This window comes from Apodemus sylvaticus, chromosome 9 (assembly GCF_947179515.1).
Source record: "Apodemus sylvaticus chromosome 9, mApoSyl1.1, whole genome shotgun sequence".
Classification (NCBI taxonomy): Eukaryota; Metazoa; Chordata; class Mammalia; order Rodentia; family Muridae; genus Apodemus; species Apodemus sylvaticus.
The window spans coordinates 87,745,329-87,765,057 of NC_067480.1; the positions used below are offsets into that span (position 1 = coordinate 87,745,329).

Consider the following 19,729-nt stretch of genomic DNA (forward strand, 5'->3'; position numbering starts at 1 on the left):
TGTGTATAGTCTGCCATCTAGTGGTCAGATGGATTAACTTTCCTAGAAAATATCTGTTGTTTAAGTGGTTGGGATTTCTGAACTTTTGTTCAAGAAAAGCTGAAAAACCATTCCCCCTATGAGGCTACTGGTTTCACAGTAATAAACTTCCATGCTGAATTCTCCTCCACTTTTCCATAAAAGTATGCAAACACTAAAGGCTCATTTAAGCATTGGAGTTGTTCTACATTCCCATTAGTAATAATAGTTTTGGAAGAGTGAGCTCAGAATTATATATTAAATATGGTCCCTTTACAGTGACACAGCAGTGCCTTTCTATGTCAAGAAAAATACAGTATAATTGTATAATTAATTAACATGACCGTGAATCAGTATTCAGTCCAGACATTTGAACAAGCCCCTTGTTTTTTGTCTTTAGATAGTGTGTGTGGGCATAGAGTGTGCTATTAAACTCTTGACACTGTGGTAAATCAAGGATGTAACACAGGACATATTTGGATTTTTTTCCCCAAAACGTCTGTCTTCTATTTATTTTTCCTTCTCTCCTCTTACTGTGATGTAACAAATCTGCTACTTGTGCATGTATCCTGAATGCCACTCTTTATATTTCTCCTGGTTTTCATTAATGTGTATACATGTACCCGAAAATACACACATGTGTTGGAAGCTGAAACCTGAGGATATCGTTCTTCTCCTGAAGCACACTTAGCCGTTGCCATGCTATAATGTAAGTGTACTGCTGAGCACACAAATGCCCTTCTGGAAGTGTGTAGCAAGATGCCCTACTGTTGGCCTCACATTTTATGGAACCACATCCCATTTGGATGATAGAACTTCCATTTTCGAAGCTAAACATGGTTTGTATGCACTTCCACTTACTATGTGTATGAGAGAGAGAGAGAGAGAGAGAGAGAGAGAGAGAGAGAGAGAGAGAGAACAGAAACTTGAGGAACGTTGCACTAGAACAACTTTCAGAAGGAAAAATTGAATTTTTTGAAGAAAAAAAAACAGCAAAGCTAAAAATACCAAATATGAGACTTTGTATGTTTCTATATTCCTTTGATACTCTGACTTACAGATTTTTATATTTCATTTGGACCAGCAAGGTTCATGACTCCAAAATAAAGCAGTATATGAAGAACACATCCCAATGTCATCATTTATTTTGTTCCAACATCAGTTTTCTTTGATTAGAACTGTATACAGAACAATTTCTACGACAGAGTTTTTCTAGTGACATAATATAATGTGGCCAATTTAAAGGATTAAGCCTTTCAAATAATTTGGCAGCCTGGTGTTATGTCCATTCCATTATGGCATTAGAAACATGACAATCTGGGAACGGGGTGCTCAGGGGTGCAGGGGGGCCCTGGAGAACTAGAGGTGAAGGGACAAGGAACCCAAAGACAGATTGGTTCTCACTTCCCCACATGACAAAAATGCATGTGGAGATACAAATGAAGTGGGGAGATATTAAACCACTTTTAGTTGAATCAACCTACACTTCAAGTTGAGGCCTGACTCGTTTTTTTGGTGAGTATTTTTAATGCTTGATTTCAAATAGGATGGAAACTGAAAAGTTAAACAAAAAAAAAAATATGGTTGTGAGGAAAATGAGAATGTTAGGAAAGGGGGTTAAGAAAGAGCTATTTTACTGCAAGTTACCGATGAAGGACTCATTCATTAGTTGGATTATGTTGACCTACATGCCACTAATCACATATATTAAATTTGGGGCAAGCATTTGACTTGTCCTTTCATCAAACAAGGGATTTCAAATCTATGTTACTACATGGCAGTGGGCACAGTCATGATGAAAATATATTGATATTCATAAACAATTGCTAACCATTAGGTTCTTGAGCACAATTTAAAAAAAAACAAATGAAATTCAAATGAAAGTCTTACAGTAGAGCACATTAAGGTGAAATAAATGATCCTGAAAACACCCTTTATCTTCACAGCATAGTAGCAAACACTAGGTTATTTTATTTCAGTTTTACACAGACAAGAAGCCTTACAGAATGGCTTGACAGCTGGATGTGAGCATCCATAAAGTTTTACCTGCTTATCACAGTTGTTATATTCATCATAATAAAGGCAGGGGTTAGCTGGAAGAAAAGAAGAATGGTATGCAACATTGTGATTAAAACAGTTGTGACCATTGAGGAAAAGACATCATCTTCCTAAGATGTCAAGAGAAATGCTCTATCTAGTAAAAGATTAATTTGATTAACGTGAGCTTATGAGGTTAATAGAAAACAATTGACATGTTGCATCAGACTCTCTTGAAGCAAAGGACAAAGTGCTTGTCATGCTATGAAGCACTTCTATTCAATCTCAGTTTTTTAATTGGCAACACCACACCTGAACAGACTGGAGATGAGTAATCTTTTCAATTACTCTGTCATTTTGAAAACAATATTGCCATGATAATAATGATAAAGCACTGATGTTTCAGTAATTTTTTAAAATGTATTTGAAGTTTATCATTGAAGGAGGCTATAGATAATCCTTTTACCATTACTTAATTTCTTTATTTACTTTACATCCGTATATCTACCCTCCAGTATCCCCTTCCCACAGACTCTCCACCTCCTCCTTTCCCCATCCCATTTTCCTCTGAAAGAGTAGAGCCACCCCCACTCTGGCATATCAAGTCTCTATAGAATTAGGCTCATCCTCTCCCACTGAGGCCAGACAAGTTACCCCAACTGGGGAAACTATATTCACAGACAAGAAACAGGTTCAGGGACAATGCCTGCTCCAGTTGTTGGGGGATATGCACAAAAACCAAGCTACATATTTGCTATGAAATTATAGGAACCTAGGTTCATCCCATCCTCACTCTTTGGTTGGAGGTTCAGTCTCTGGGAGCCCCCAAGGGTCCAGGTTAGTTGACCCTGTTATTCTTCCTGTGGAGTCCCTGTCTGCTTTGTGTCCTATAATACTTCTCCCTGTGCTTCCACAAGACTCCTTGAGATCCAAGTAAAAGAAAAAAGAAAAACTGTCCTCCAGCCAAGTCTCTCCAAAGATGTGCTCATGCCAGTGGCTAATCAGGCATGAACCTGTGATCACAAGAAATTCATCATCTGAGATATCTCAGTAATTGGTTATATTGTTTGAAAACAGAGGAAACTTTCAAAGTAATTGCTGTCATAACCCCTTCCTCAACATAAAGAAATTCAGCAGAAAGAGAGATCCTCCTGCTTGTGAGATGAAGAATTAAGTCCAGACCATATACTCAAAGCCCTTTATCAAACTCAACATGGAGTTCAGTATCTAAGATCAAGAATTGACAAATGGGACCTCATAAAATTGCAAAGTTTCTGTAAGGCAACAGACACCATCAAAAGGACAAATCAGCAACCAACAAATTGGGAAAAGATCTTCACCATCCCTATATCTGACAGAGGGCTAATAGCCAATATATACAAAGAACTCAAGTTAAACCCCAGGAAACCAAATAACCCTATTAAAAAATGGGGTACAGAGCTAAACAAAAAATTTAATTGAAGAACTTTGGATGGCTAAGAAGCATCTTAAAAAATGTTCAGCATCATTTGTCATTAGGGAAATGCAAATCAAAAGAACCCTGAGAATTCACATCACACCAGTCAGAAATGGCTAAGATTAAAATCTCAGGAAACAGCAGGTGTTGGAGAGGATGTGCAGAAAGAGGAACACTCTTCTACTGTTGGTGGGGTTGCAAGTTGGTACAACCACTCTGGACATCAGTTTGGCGGTTCCTCAGAAAACTGGGCACATCACTTCTGGAGGACCCTGCTATACCACTCCTGGGCATATACCCAGAGGATTCCCCAGCATGTAATTAGGATACATGCTCCACTAGGTTCATAGCAGCCTTATTTATAATAGCCAGAAGCTGGAAAGAACTCAACGGAGGAATGGATAAAAAAAAATGTGGTATATATACACAATGGAGTACTATACAGCCATTAGAAACAATGAATTCATGAAATTCTTAGACAAATGGATGGAGCTGGAGAACATCATACTAAGTGAGGTAACCCAGTCTCAAAAGATCAATCATGATATGCACTCACTGATAAGCGGATATTAGCCTAGAAACTTGGAATACCCAAGACATAATCCACTATCAAATGATGTCCTAGAAGAATGGAGGAGTGGCCTCTGGTTCTGGAAAGGCTCAGTGGAGCAGTGTAGGGCAATACCAGAACTGGAAAGTGGGAAGGGTTGGATGGGGGAACAAGGGGAGGGAAAAGGGCTTATGGGGCTTTTGGGGAGTGGGGAGCCAGGAAAGGGGAAGTCATTTGAAATGTAAATAAAAAATATATCAAATAAAAAAAGAGTAATTTGGAGCACAAATTCAGAGTGCTCCAGTATTTCAAATGTGATGCATATGTTGTTGTTCTCTTTAATATAAATATTAAGCTTAAATAATAAAATTAATAACAGGTTCTTTAATACAGTGAAGTAAGAGACTTAGAAAGATTTAAAGTGACACATTTAAAAGGATCTAACAGAAAACAGTCTGTAAATATAGAGTGTCAGGAGCCATAATGGGACAAGCTAATATACTAGCAGGTAATCATCCTGAAATGGCCTGCTTTGGATTATTACATAATCTGTGACAGGTGAGCCCTCGTTAAGCAAGGCTATGAGGGACTCATTTTAGGAAAGATTCCTGCTATTAATATGCTTTACCAGTTATTATTCAACATATATAATATCAATAAGTAATAGTACACCCCTTTGAAGCAGCTCTCTGCAGGTGCACAAAGATGTACTCTCTTATAGTGATGCTATGTAGACAAATAAATGACTTACATTTTAATGATGATCCTATAAGATGTAATTTCTAAAATTACATCTGCGGTTATTAAGCTCTTTTATAGTAGGACTGCTATTAGGTCCTTTTCTGATAGTCAAAACTGCAATGAGAACTCAGCCAGTCTCCCAAATGTCACCAGTTAATTACTCCTAAATGGCATCAAGACTTTCTCCTACTCAGAGTACATTCCAAGAGGTGGTAAAACAGTTAACCAAATGTCATAAAAAGGGAACTAGGATTTATTATAGGTATTAGGATGGAAGATAAAATATTGACTGGTTTTATCTATACAAAACTTCACTAATAACTTAGTTATAATTTTAAACTTTCAATAAACTTGTAGACCTGAGACAAGTGATACATGTTTAGCTAGATAATTACTCCTAATGGATATGCATGTAAACATTCTCTGTTGTAATCTTCTATTTCAATTTATGATTTGATTTTTGTGTGAACTTGTGATTAACTTTGTAACACGTGACCATGTATTCTGAAAGATGTATAAGTACTGAAGACAAAAGAGAATGGGTTCCTCTGTCTCTATTTCTCCCTCTCCTCACACTTTTTGCCTTTCCCCACCCAGAAGAATTTTTCTCTTTCCCCACTAATGATCTTTCTGCTTTTCCCCTTAGATAACTTTCAAAGGAAACTCTTTACAATTTAGTAATAAACTCATTAACCACTTCTTTAAGTGTCCCATTTTTCTCCCTGTGACTTCCTACTAGCAGGCTGAAAGTTGGAGCCCAGCAGTTCCTACAGAGATAGAACAAAGACCATGTTGCTTAATCCTTCACTGCTAGGCTACAAGTGTTAATCACCTAAGCCAGCAGTCTTTCACCCTCAGAAAGAGCAAGAAAGTTCTGGGGACTCTTCAGAACATATCATCAGCATTTCACTACAGTTAGACAGCGAGAAAGCCCTGAAACCCTCAGATTTTAAAGCCATCACCAGAGTTGTACTCCCTGAGTTCACCATTACCTTCTCCAAGCCTTGAGACTCCTGGACTTTAGCAATAGTATTTTAAAAATCAAAGTGTCTTCCATTTATTTTCATTATTTTATCTAAGTTTAGGTCATTTCTAAACTCTATAACACAAAATGTAACAGGGGGTACCTCACATCTGGCACTAGCTTCCTTACTTTACAACCTGTTGCTAAGAAAACATCTATAACAGAAAACAAACAAAAATAATAAGGCAGAAATTAAAATGTACAATTATATTATGTAATATAACTGCAATAAGGCTGTGAGAGAGGAAGAAAACCAGCCATTTGACAACTGAAAATTAACTTTGAACATGGGCTGCTATGAGATCATATTGATTATTGATGACTTTGAATGTGAGTAAACTGATTTTCATTTTCCACCTCAAAGACATAGTAAATTGATAAACAGAAAACAAGACACTACTTAAATATATGTTGGTTGAAAGAAAATATATGTTGGTTGTGGATACACACTAACAGATAGTTTACAAATGAATTAACATATGCCATATTAATAAAATTCAGATGAAAACGAGAGTCACTCCATTGATAGCAGATAAAATAGACTTCAGGAAAAATCAAAGGTCATTATATAATGATAAATGGTAAGTGGGCAAAATAATAAAAATTCTAAGTGCATATGTGTAAAAGCTTCTAAATATACAAATCAGATATTAATTGCCTTCCAAGAAGAGATACATGAGGACTTTAACACTGCACTGTCAGCAATGGACATGATGGCCCATGAAGGAACTCAACAATTGGAACAGTAGCACACATAATTTATTTGTGAATAACCAATAAAATGAGGATAAATCCAGAAACTCTCTTTATTAGTGATAGTTTCATAAGTGGCATGAATTTTATTTTATAATATTTTAATGTATAATTTAAATTAATAAATTTATTCAATATTAAGATAAAATTAAAAATACAGTATTTAGATAGGTTTTACTCTTTGCTTTTCTTCATCCAATCCCACCAATGTTTCTTCCACTCTCTCTCTCTCTTTAATTGATGACTTCTTTACACATTATATTTGTGTCAAGACTGGGATAATCTGTCAAAGGTCCCTTCCCTGAAGAAAACTGATTTTCTTTCTTCTTTCTTTCTTTCTTTCTTTCTTTCTTTCTTTCTTTCTTTCTTTCTTTCTTTCTTTCTTCTTTCTTTCTTTCTTCCTTTCTTTCTGTCTGTCTTTATTTCTGTCTGTTTGTCTTTCTTTCTTTTTTCCACCCTCTCTCCCTCTCTCCCTCTCTCTACCTCCTTTCTTTCCCTTTCCCCTTAATTCCTTTTCTTTTTCCTTTTTAATTTTTTTATTATTTACTCTTTGTAGCTGCACAAATTTACTTGCATTCTGGCCCCATTGCTCTAGAGGCATATTCTTATATTAATACTGTCCTGTTTTGAATAATAGAGCTTTGCAGTATATATTAAAGCTAGGTATTACAAAGCCTGTTCCCTCCCATTTTCTCAACATTTCTTTGGCTATTTTAAATTAAATAAATTTATTAATTTATTTTGTTTCCCAGCCAAAGTTTCTACTTTCTACCCTCCTCTACCCTCAATTTTTCCTCCCTCCCTCCACATCCTCCTCTCCCCACACTCTCCTATCTACTTTTTCTCCTTTGTTTCTCTTTAGAAAAGGAGAAGTCTCCAGTGGATAACAACCAGCCTGGTATATCAACATATCAAGTTGTAGTAAGATACTCCCTTTTAAATCAATCACTAATTGCTTATAGGTTTTTGTCTAGAGTTGGATTGTGACATTCACAATTCAAACTTAATTTTTTGGATTCCTGTACCCAAAGTCTGTACTGTCTTCAGCAACAGGCTCCTTCAAGTTCTGGCTGGTAGGCAAGGGCATTGGAAATAGATTTTATTGTTTTAGGAATTTTCTAGATTCTCCTCACCAACAATTGGAAGGGCGGTTTCACATTCCTGGCTCTCGAGATTTTGTTAGATAGTCTATGATTTAGGGAGAAGCATTGCAGGAAGCATTATTACCCCAGGTGGTATAATTAGATTTAAACTATATATGTATTTTGAACTAAACATAATATGTTTATATGCCATATTTTTAAACATCCTTACTGTTGTATATTCCTCAGTCCTCCCTCTCCCTATATACTGCCCTTCTTTTATCCCCAGTTATAGTCTCCTTGCTATTTTTCCATTTTCACCTTCATAGTACCTGTGTCCTTTTATTTCCCTTTTCTAGAGCTGCCAGTGCCACACTGTGGTCCCTTTTACTTTCCTTGTTTCTGTAGATTACTCCAGGTACTGGCATCCAAAACTTTAGAGCTAAGACTCACAAATAGGAGAGAACATGTGTCATTTAATTTCTGGGCCTCGGTTATCTCAATCAATATAGTATTTTTCAGTTTCACACATTTCTCTGAAAAATATTTTGTTTCAAGGTATCTTTTTCTGGATGAAGAGAATTTTTCACTGTGTGTACACAAACCATATGTTTACTATCCTTTATCTGTTGAAGACGTTCATATTGCTTTTATTTCCTAGTTATTGTGAGTGGAGTGTCAATGACTAGTACTATATGAGAATATTTGGAAAAGGATCCAAGTTCTTTAGGTATATGCTAAGTAGTGGGATACCTGGATCGCAATATAAGAGAGATCAGATAAATCCAGTATCAGATCTATCCTGAGCTAATGAAGAATAATGATCTGCTTATAAGAATTTCACACTGATCATAAACAGTACACCCACTCTGGAAATTAATCTGAAGGTTTCTCAGAAAATTGGAAATAGCTCCACCTGAAGACCCACCTATACCACTATTGGACATATGCCCAAAATATGCCTCACAATACCACAGAGACACGTGCTCCACTATGTTCATAATGGCCTTTTTATAATAGCCAGAAGCTGGAAACAGTCCATATGCCCCACAAGCAAAGGATGGATACAAAAAATGTGACCCATTTACACAATGGAATATTATTCAGCTATTAAGAACAAGGACATCAAGAACTTTTTCAGGCAAATGGATGGAGCTAGAAAATATAATCCTGAGTGAGGTAACTCAGACCTAATATCATGTATGCTATGTACTCACAAATAAGTAAATATTAGCAAAAAAAAAAAGTACAGAATACCTAGGATACAATCCACAGAATTGAAGGTTAACAAGCAGAAGGGACCGTGTGAGAATGTTTCAATCCCTTTTGGGAGGAAGATGCAAACCATCACAAGTGGCAGAGAGAGAAAGGAACATGGGTGGGAGATGGGAGGGGAAGGTGAAAAGGGAATGTGATCAGGTGTGAAGTGAAGGAGAGACAGAAGAGAATCCCTGAACACCAGCAGAATGAATGGAAATTTGCAAACATGGGGTGTAATAGGTGGGAGGACCTTATAGAATGTACCAGAGACCTGGGAAGTGAGAGGCTGCTAGGACTCAAAGGGAAGGCACTTAGGTAAAATGTCCTGCAATGAGAAAAATGAACTTGCAGAGTCCAACTTCAGCAGAAAGACATGGGGCATCAATGGAGGGACAGGGTTACTAACCCACTGTTATAATATCTAAACTGTTATAATTATCTAAACAGAATTGTTCCTGTCTAAAAGAACCTCAGGGACAAAAGTAGAGAAGAGACTGAGAGTGAGTAGGTCCAATGACCATGCCAACTCAGGATCCATTTCAGGGGGAGACTCCAAGACCTGACACTTAATAATGTTATGGTGTGCCTAGCATGGCTATCCTCTGAGAGGCCCAAAAAGCAGCTGACTGAGACAGAAGCAGATACTTAAAACCAAACACTAGACTGAAGTCATGAACCCCTGAGGTTGATTTAGGGCAAAGTTGGAAAAAGCTGAGAAGTAGGGCTGCTACATAGGAAGACCAGCAGTATCAACTAACCAAGAACCCTGAGATCTCTCAGACACTGACCCACTAAACAGGCAACATGCTGGAGCTTGTCTGAGTCCCCCCAACACATATACAACATAGGAATGCCTGGTCTGACCTCACTGGGAGAAGAATTACCTAATCTTCCAGAGACTTCAGGTCCCAGGGAGTAGTGAGGCCTGCTGGGAGGTGGGTGGAGAAGGGACATCCTCTTGGAGACAGGGTATTGGGGGGAGGAATGGAATGAGGAACTGTGGGATGAAGGACTCAAAGGGAAGGGACTTAGGTAAAATGTCCTGCAATGAGAAAAATGAGCTTGTAGAGTCCAACTTCAGCAGAAAGACATGGGGCATCAATGGAGGGACAGGGTTACTAACCCACTGTTATAATATCTAAACTGTTATAATTATCTAAACAGAATTGTTCCTGTCTAAAAGAATCTCAGGGACAAAAGTAGAGAAGAGACTGAGAGAGAGTAGGTCCAATGACCATGCCAACTCAGGGGGAGGCTCCAAGACCTGACACTTAATAATGTTATGTGTCCCAGATTCCAATTCCCAATCTTCCTGTGGGAAGAGGACAACGACTGGACTGTAAAAAAGAAAAAAAGTAATATTTCCACACTGATATATATTCAGGTGAGTTATAAGTTATGGGACCCTTATTTTGCAGACCAGTTACCTGAAAGGAATAGTCAGCAATAAGGTATCTCAGGATCTATCTGGGAAAGCAGTCACTCTTATATTAATATTTTACTTCCTCTAATTCATAATTTTAAAATTTTGGATGGGAAGTTGAATTTTCTTATCTAGAGCTTCTAATTCTGCCCTCCAGTGATAAAATCAAAGAGGTTTGATTATCCTGGGTGTGAGGGGAAGGGAAGCAGAAAAAATATAGATATATCTTGGTACAATATTAAGATGAAAATCATAGACATCGAGAATGTGGGTTGATGCTTCACTTAAAGGACATGTGCTCTACATATTAATATGCCAACTTCAGGCAATCTAAATAAATAGCAAAGACAACTCACTGCACAATCCATCTTCACAGTTGTTTGGACAGTCTCCACATGGCGAGCCCTCCTTATAAGGCATATTTAGTGTGTCTTGATTATTTCCCCTTTAAAAAAAAGAAAAGAAATTGAGGTATAATGAAAACTATCTCAGGAAAATATTTACTAACTTACGTCCACTGTCAACAGCTAATTTGAAACATGGATTCTTTAAGCATATTTGCAAACAGAGCTAATATTTACAATGGTTATGTGATATAGATTTATGGTTATGAGTTCTGCCTTTGCACTCATCCCCTAGCAGTTCTGTTCAAGTACACATGGACTCATTGCCGCCCTATCTTTGAACAGTCATGTGCTAACAGGGCTCCAGATATTTGTACAGTCAAAGCCAGTAATTGGAGTTTTAATCCACAACTTGGAAAAGTGTTGTGGAAAATATAGAGTTAAGGGGGAAATGTACATGGTTAATTAGCATCTTTTTATCTCACTTTGCACCAGTGATGCAAACATGACTTCTGTGATTGTGTCCTATCTATAGATAAACTATCTATAGAAATCACAAAAGCACATAAGCCTGAAAAAAAAAAAAACTAAGGAAAGTATTGGGTGGGATAAAAAGTATATAAGAGCACCATAGATAAGAAATATTTGAAATTTTAGGAAATGCAAAAACTTGACTCTCAATATCTAAATGTTATTTAGAAAATATGCTATCCTTAGTGCCACTTTTAAAGTTATGTAAAGGCATTCACTAATATAAGGAAGTGCATCTCCTTTCCTTGAAGCAATTGGACTATATGTTCTAGATTTTGTGACTAGTACATTTAATGGTAGCATTTAGAATATGAACATTTAATTTATTTTAAAAGATTTTTATTTTAGTTTGTGTTTATATTGTATGTATATAAATGTTTGTATACATGTAATATATGTATGTATATATACATATATTGCCTTTAAAGTAAAATATTATATATATATGTGTGTGTGTGTGTGTGTGTGTGTGTGTAGGTGTCAGTAGAGGCCTGGTGAGGACATAGAATTCCCTAAAACTGGGGGTTATGGACAGTCCTGGAACCCTAGTTCTTGGATGCTGGGAATGAATCTTGACCTTTGCAAGAGCAACAGGTTCTTTAAATTGCTGAGCCATCTCCATAGAGTGACATAAATTTCAATTTTAAAGGAAATGCCAAAGTCAACATTGGGATCCCAAAGCCTAGCACAGAGAGTAGCATTTGCCTGAATACCCTTTTTTAGCCTAACCTAGTTCAAATTCACTTCCCTATGAGATACCACTTTCCAGTGACTGACTAGGATCACCAATAAATTGTCCAAATGTGTTTGTTTCTAATAACTTACTTAGTAAAAACATGATGAAAAATGAAACATTTGGGATCTATTTGTGACATTTTACTAAGAAACTGAGTAAAAAAAAAGAACATTCATTTATAATATTTAAAACATTAGACAAGGTTATTGTAGGAAGATAACATATTTAGAAAGAATAGTAAACTGGCATTACATACTCATGACAATAGTGACACACATAGAGATATGTAGCTGCCTTTTGCCTGCGACATGATGCAACATCACAACCAATGAGGTAGGAAGAGGCCCAGACCATCTGCAAAGATAAGAGATGACTTGATGACCAATGTTCATGAGTACCATTATCAGTTTTATATGTAAGTATGCAGGGCATGGATTCATGGGTCAGTGGTTACAAGAACTTGCTTCGTTTTTAGTGGACTTGACTGTGGCTCCACCATCCTCCTGGACTGCCCATAACCATCTCTAAACCCAGAACCAAGTGTACCAAGCCTCCTTATTACCTTATTACTCCTATGGGCAAACTTACACACACACACACACACACACACACACACACACACACACACACGCACTCACATACACACGCACACACTCACACACACATACACACACGCACTCACACACACACACACACACACACACACACACACACACACAAATAAAAGTTAATCATAAAAAAATAATCTTGTTTTAAGTTTGCATTCTGCTTGGCTTATCCAGAAGGCAGATATATGAAAAACTCATGTGTTTAGGTCATCTTAGTAGAACAAGAATCCTGTTACATTAATTCCCACTGAAAACCAAGATTAACATCATCTACATAGATCATTCTCTCCATGTCAAATCTATGTAGTGAATAAGTTAATATGATAAGGGGTATTTCTGTAAGACTCAAACCCAAGAATGGTGTTTTCTCACTGGTCAAGCCTAGGGTATAAATCTCAAATCGTTTTTAATGCAAATGAGGCAAGCTTGAATTCTATCTCTGTAGTTCTAAGCTTTTGTTTGTTTGGGTAGGGAGGTAAGTTGGTTGATTGGTTGGTTCATTGGTTTGGTTTGGTTTGGTTTGGTTTGGTTTGGTTTGGTTTGGTTTGGTTTGGTTTGGTTTGGTTTGGTGTGGTGTGGTGTGGTGTGGTTTGGTTTGGTTTGGTTTGGTTTGGTTTGGTGTGGTGTGGTGTGGTGTGGTTTGGTTTGGTACGGTTTGGTTTGCTTTGCTTTGTTTATTTCTTGCAGTTTCTTTGTTAGGGTTTCATTTTCTCATCTGAAAGAAGAATATAAATTGCTGCCCAGTATACGCACTTGTATGGCAAGGGTTAAATATTACAGTGTTTAAAAAACTGGAGAAGAAAGTAAGGGTGATGTGATTGAACCCATTATATTCTGCAACCTGAATAGGAGCCTGGCTAGAATTTGCCCTCACCAACACTGGAATCTTTACTCAGGTTTATTATCATTATTATTTACATTGATATTATAATTTCATTTATTATCATTATTATTTCTATTGATATTATGAATCCCTCGATAATAATAATAATTAATTTTTTCTTCATCCTCTTTATCATCATCATCATATTATTTTTTTTCTTTCTATCATAATGATTTTCTCTGGATGTTTTTGTAAAGTGTTACTTTGTCTTCCCAACTTTCCTAGGTGTTTGTCTTCCTCCACACCATACAGCATTTAATTATCTATGGGGAATAAGATATGCTTCCACCAAATCTGTGACTCCACAGATTTGCAAACTTTGGATGATGCAACTCAATGATTGCAAGATGCTCTCCTCAAACTTACCACTCCCTGTCTCACTACTGCACTGAAACTTTAGAGGAACTATTAGATCATACTTCACACATACAGGAGGGTACATTGCCTCAAGCCATTTATACCTGCTATACAGATGGAAGCTCCTTTCTATATGAAGGGGACAGAAAATCTGGCTATGCCATGGTGTCAGACATCGAAGAGGTGGAGGCACAGGCCCTTCCTGCTCACACCACCAATCAACAGGCTTTACTAAAAGCTCTTATCCATGTCTTTTAACTGGCACAGGGACAATCCCTCAATATCTACACAGATTCCAAATATGGCTTCCATATCCTTCTGTCCCACATTGCTTTCTGGAAGAAGCAGTGATTACTTTCCACAAGAGGATCAATAAGTAATACAAATCACATTATGACCGTGCTAAAAACCTCCCATCTCCCCACAGCTATTGGGATTGTCCACTGTAGATCCCACCAGATGGATGACTATTGTCTCCAAGGGAGACAACAGAGCTGATGAGGCAGCTAAAGCTGCAGCTTTTAGGAGACTGAACTCATATCACCCTGCTAACACTGCAACCCACATCCCCACCTTCTCCCACTGACACTCGCCAAACTCTGTCCTATTTTCACCAACTCTTTCATCCTGATAGCCAAGCATTATTTTCTTTTGTCAAGACACACCTACTCCTGAGGACTGAAGTTTCTTAAAATATGTGACTGCTTCTTGCCAAATCTGTCAGATGTGAGACTCCAACTCAAGGTATCGTAACACCCCTTGTCCCTACCCATCAGGCTAGAGTTTCCTTTTCTGAAGCTAACTGGCAACTTGACTTTACCCACATGCCCACTGTGAGACATGCCACGTACCTCCTGGTCTTGGTGGATATCTTCTCAGGGTGGATGAAGGTATTTCCCACAACTAACAAAAGGACTCAGACAGTCTCTGATCTCTTCCGCCAGGAGATCACGACCCAGTTTGGTGTCCCAGCCTCCCTCCAGTCAGACAATGGTCCCAAATTTACTTTCCAGATTTTTCAAATTCTAAGGCCCTATACATCCCCTGTCATTCTCACATCCCCTACCACCCTCAGTCTTTGGGTAAAGTAGAAAGAACTAACCGTGCTTTAAAAACCACTCTTGCTAATCTGTCACAAGAACTTCACTTTGACTGGGTAAAACTACCTCTGGCTCTTTTCAGGCTATAAGCTCTTCTAAGTGACCCATCCTCATCTCACCCTTTGAACTCATGTGTGGACATCCAGTTCTAACTCCTGGTATTTCATCTAAATGCTCTCCCCTACCAGACCATCTACTCACCCCATTACTTTGGCACCCCTGTTCTCTCCTAGTAGTGCCATCTACTGCAGCCACAGACTGTCTCCTGTTCACTACCTGTCAACACTGGAGACCAAGTCCTCCTATCCCCTCCAGATCATTGGCCCTCACCCCTTTGTACCAAACGGCAGGGCCCTTTTAAGGTGATTCTTGTGACCCCTACAGCTGCTAAACTTAAGGGACTCTCTTATTGGGTCCACCTGTCTCACCACAAATCTTTCATTCCTCTACCTAAAAATGACTCTTCTTAATACATGTCGTCCCTGCTCTGTTAAGCTCTGGAGGATGTTGAGACAACTCAACTTGTCCCCAGTCCCTGAAAATGAGGCTCCACTCTGGCAGCTGAGCTCAACCTCACTGAATTAGACATAGGTTTCACATCTTCCCCCTGCTGTTCATTTCCAGTTCACTTACATCTGGAGATTGGAGGTTCAAGAAACCCCCACAGATAACAGTCTTTCCAAATAGTGTCAGGAAACTGCTCCATAGCAGGATGCCAGAAACTGATCCAAGTTGCTATCATCTCTGTATCTGTTATCCTATTTAAATATTATGATCTCTATACTTGCTTTCTCTTGACCAGACAAAATATTATTGTAGAAAATGGACAGATTAATATGGGGGCTGCCCATATTGGTCTTTTCAGATACATATGCTAGGATCATGGATCAATCATTTTTTCTATCAACACTACAAGAAACTCTTTTTCTTTATACAAGACCATTGGTACTCCAAGTGGTAGATAGGAGTTGTTAGTAAGCTCTACCATAAAAATCATTCTAGGTCCCCAGTAAGTACTATCCATATTCAGAGAAAATATGTCTCAATTGTCCAACCCCTAGATATCAGAAAAGTATGGGAGATAATCAAACATTCCTCCAAGGTCCTTACCTCTTTGACATCATACCTCATGAATAGCACTAACTTGTCATTTCACCTTTTGCTTCAGACCTTGACCTCAGCATAACAACTCCTTAATGTCACCAGGCCTGGTTGCTTTAAAGATTGTTGATTATGTTTATCCCCTGGAATTAACTCACAATTGCCACTTACAGCCTCTCTGGTGATACAGTCAAGTAACCATACCTCACCTTTTGCCAGCTCTCCTGACTCTGATGCTGCCATGACTCCATACCTTATCTCTATCCCTCTCGTTGTCTTGGCAAACTGTTTTAAGACTTCTAGGAAATGTTCTGTGGAGCACTAAGTTCCCTAGATTGCAATAGAACCATAATCCTTAATATATCATATCTGTCACAATGCACTGCAGTCTAAAACACATCAATTCTTTGTGGCACTCAGATATATCATCACCTACCCTACAGCTGGTCATGAGTTTCCATGTTGGTACTCCTTTTCTCTGAACTGGGAGTAATCTAGGGTAATGAGCCGCTGCTAATCCCAGTTGTAGATATGATAGCTGCCTAACATAAGAGGGCAGTTCAGGTTGTGCGATTCTTGGTTGCTATGGGAATAGCAATAGGAACTGATACTAGAATTGCAGGGATATCAACTTCCATGACCCAATATGATACATTCACTTCCCAGTTTAAAAGCAGTCTTCAAGAAATGTCTGAAACTGTGCTTACTATCCAGAAACAGATCAATTCTTTGGCATCTGTGGTGCTTCAGAACCAATGGGAATTAGATGTCCTGACAGCTAAAGAAGGTGATCTTTGCCTGTTCGTCCAAGAAGAATGTGTTTCTACATCAACCAATGAGGGATAGTGAGAAATAAAATCTAGGAGCTACAGTCAGACATAAAGAATTTCAGTTAATGTGAGACCTCTAGTTCTGGGATTTTCAAAAGCTTTATATAAAAGTGGATACTCCATTTTGTAACACCTTTTCTAGTCATTTTCCTGGTGTTATTATTTGTTCCCTGCCTTTAATGTTGTTTCTACTTTCCTTCAACAACAAATATAAAAACTTTCTAACCAAACTCTTAATCAGTTCCGGTTACAAGATTACCAGCCACCGCCCACAGAAGAGCCACTGTCCACAGAGGAAGCTGATGCAAACATGGACCCTAATAGTGAAATTCGGCTGCACCCCAAAATTGATGATGCCCCTAGACAACAGGAACCAGCTTAAGAATCACAACACCCTCATTCCCTTTCACCATCAGCTTTCCCCTTCCCCTTTTTTCTTCTTCTCTTTATAATTATAAGAGAGGAATGTTGATACCAGTATCTCTGAAACGTGTGACATCACATAAGCACAACCTGTATGCCTGTTGCCAAGGCAACAGCTACCATATTCCCAGAATCCATTTGGCTCACCTCCCACCTTTACCTGTGACCATGTCACCATCTGTATATAAGAGGAAGGCCACTACCCCCTCTCTCTTCCTCCTCTTCTCTTTCTGCTGCCACCTTGCCTTTTCTTCTCTCAATAAATGGTTTGGCCAGGTGTGGTATTTCTGAAGCCACCCTACAATCCCTAACACTCCTAAACATGTATTTGCCTCATAAAATTTTGTTAAGCTCTGAATGATATAGAATATATTCTTAGAAAAAAGTTGCAATGAGAAAATATTAGAATATCTATTTTGTCATACTCATATTGTATATTCATTAGTCTTAAAAGTAGTGTTTCTTCCATTTATACATTCAGTCCATAGCCAAGAAAAAGTACAAATATTGTGAAAATAAATATTAATGAATTCCTATGATTCTATAGATAATGACAGTATTTTTCTCTTAAAATTTAAGCAAATAAGACCAATTTTTATTTTTGAAACTATTACTTCAGCATTTAAGACTATGAGAATTTTAGAGTATTTTCATTTTCCTCTTTCATTTTCTTTCTCGAAACCCTGTACTATAATTTTTCTACTTTTTTTCAAATTCATGGCCTCTCTTTTTATTAATTGATGTTTCTTACATATATATGATTTTTATACATTTACTAGCACCTTTGGCAAATGGAAGCAGTCATTCTTATAAATTTATTTGCTATGGCACTGAATTTTTTTGATAAATAAAACATCCATGGGGTACATTTCTGTACAATACTGAAAGAGCCAGTGCCAATATGATAGAAGAAAAGGATCAAGCTGATTTTTGAATGAATGGGTTATAAGACTGGGGTAATATCATCATGGGTTTCTACTGTTTTTTTTTTCCCCTTAGATTCTCTTCTAATCCATTGGCATCATAAATCATTGGATTAAATTATTAAGTTTTAAGGCATCTTGAATTGTTTGCTCATATTGTTTGTGTTCAGTTGTTGCAGATAACCCTGGGCTAATTGTATTTGATGTCAATTCCATTCTCCTGTGAGGGGATGGAAACAAGGAAGGAGTCAGCACTCAGGTGATTTCCTGTAACCCTTCCCACATTAATTTATAAAATAAAGGCTAGAGTTGGTGATTGGACAAAGAAAGAGGGGAAGGTGGAGCTGAAGGTTTTAGAAGAGATGGAAAAAGAGAAGGATGGAGGAGAAAGTAGAAAGAAAAGTAAAACAGAAGCACATGGTCTGGAGAAATGGCAAGTTATAGTGTCTCATAGATGGGCAAGAGGGTAGTGTGTGGTAAATCTGCCCAATCTAGGCACACAGCTTGTATTCATTTTAATTGAGTTGTGTTTCCTTACAGGCATATTTGGGCTGCAGATTTACCACAATGTTCAGTGGTATTGATGTTGAAAGAAAATATGATTTGCTGATGTTTATTTAATAATTCTGTGGGTACAATGCATGACTGATTATCTTGAGTTATATCTTTGGAAACTTTTAATATCAATCTTAACTAAGATGTATTTCATGTAACTTCAACTCATTAGTGAATATTTCTGAGTTTTCTGATTTGTGTTCAATAACTAAATTCTAATATTTTCCATTTTAAATATTTAAATCTTCTTCTAGTATACATTTTGTTACTTTATATTTAGAAATTCAAGTCCCTTTTTTCTTTAAAATTAATATAGACTCTGAATGTCAGGCAAATGATCATTCAAACTTTTGATCAAATTAAGTCAATTCTTTGTCTGTTGTTCTCCAGTGATTGCTTCCTGCGTTTAATATAAATGCAAATTTTATACTGGGTTATATAATTACTTTATCTCTGTTGTGAATACCTTCTCTATTCCTATTAATCAGTTTCTAGCTTTCTATAACACTAAGACTGAATGAATAAGAACATTAAATTAAGAAAATTGTGCTGTTTAAAAAGCACAATAACAATAAACTATTTAGAATCTTTAGCAAGGAGTCTTAAATATTTCAAGGTGAGATTTGCAGAAGATTAACTGAAAGAAATTAAATTAGATCTGATGTGGTTTGAAACTGATAAAATTCCCTGAAAGTGTCAGGTTTTGAACATTTTGACCATTGATTAGTTGCACTTTGAAAGAAATAGGAATGTCCAATAGATATATGGAAAAATGATCACATATTTATCTGTTAGAGAAATTTAATCAACATTTTGATAAGATTCCATGTCACTGCTCTGAAAAAGATTGCCCTCCAGAAAAATAAAAGGACAAATGTTAATGAGGATGTGGGAATAGAAGGATTCTTTCATGGTGATGGTGGAAACATGAACTGGGCATTCTCTGTGGAAATCAGTACAGAAATACTTAAAATATTAGAAGGGGAACTTCTAT

General features: G+C 37.4%; 1 protein-coding gene across 1 annotated transcript in view; it reads right to left on the reverse strand.

Moving 5' to 3' along the window:
• Positions 1-1,983: 1,983 nt before the first annotated feature.
• The window catches only part of Crisp1 (cysteine rich secretory protein 1), a 30,013-nt gene continuing 12,267 nt past the window's right edge, over positions 1,984-19,729 (reverse strand). The window contains exons 5-7 of the mRNA XM_052193627.1: positions 12,212-12,309; positions 10,701-10,789; positions 1,984-2,111 (exon numbers count right to left, since the gene is read on the reverse strand). Coding sequence (XP_052049587.1) covers positions 1,984-2,111; positions 10,701-10,789; positions 12,212-12,309 — 315 coding nt within the window. The remainder of the gene's footprint in view (positions 2,112-10,700; positions 10,790-12,211; positions 12,310-19,729) is intronic.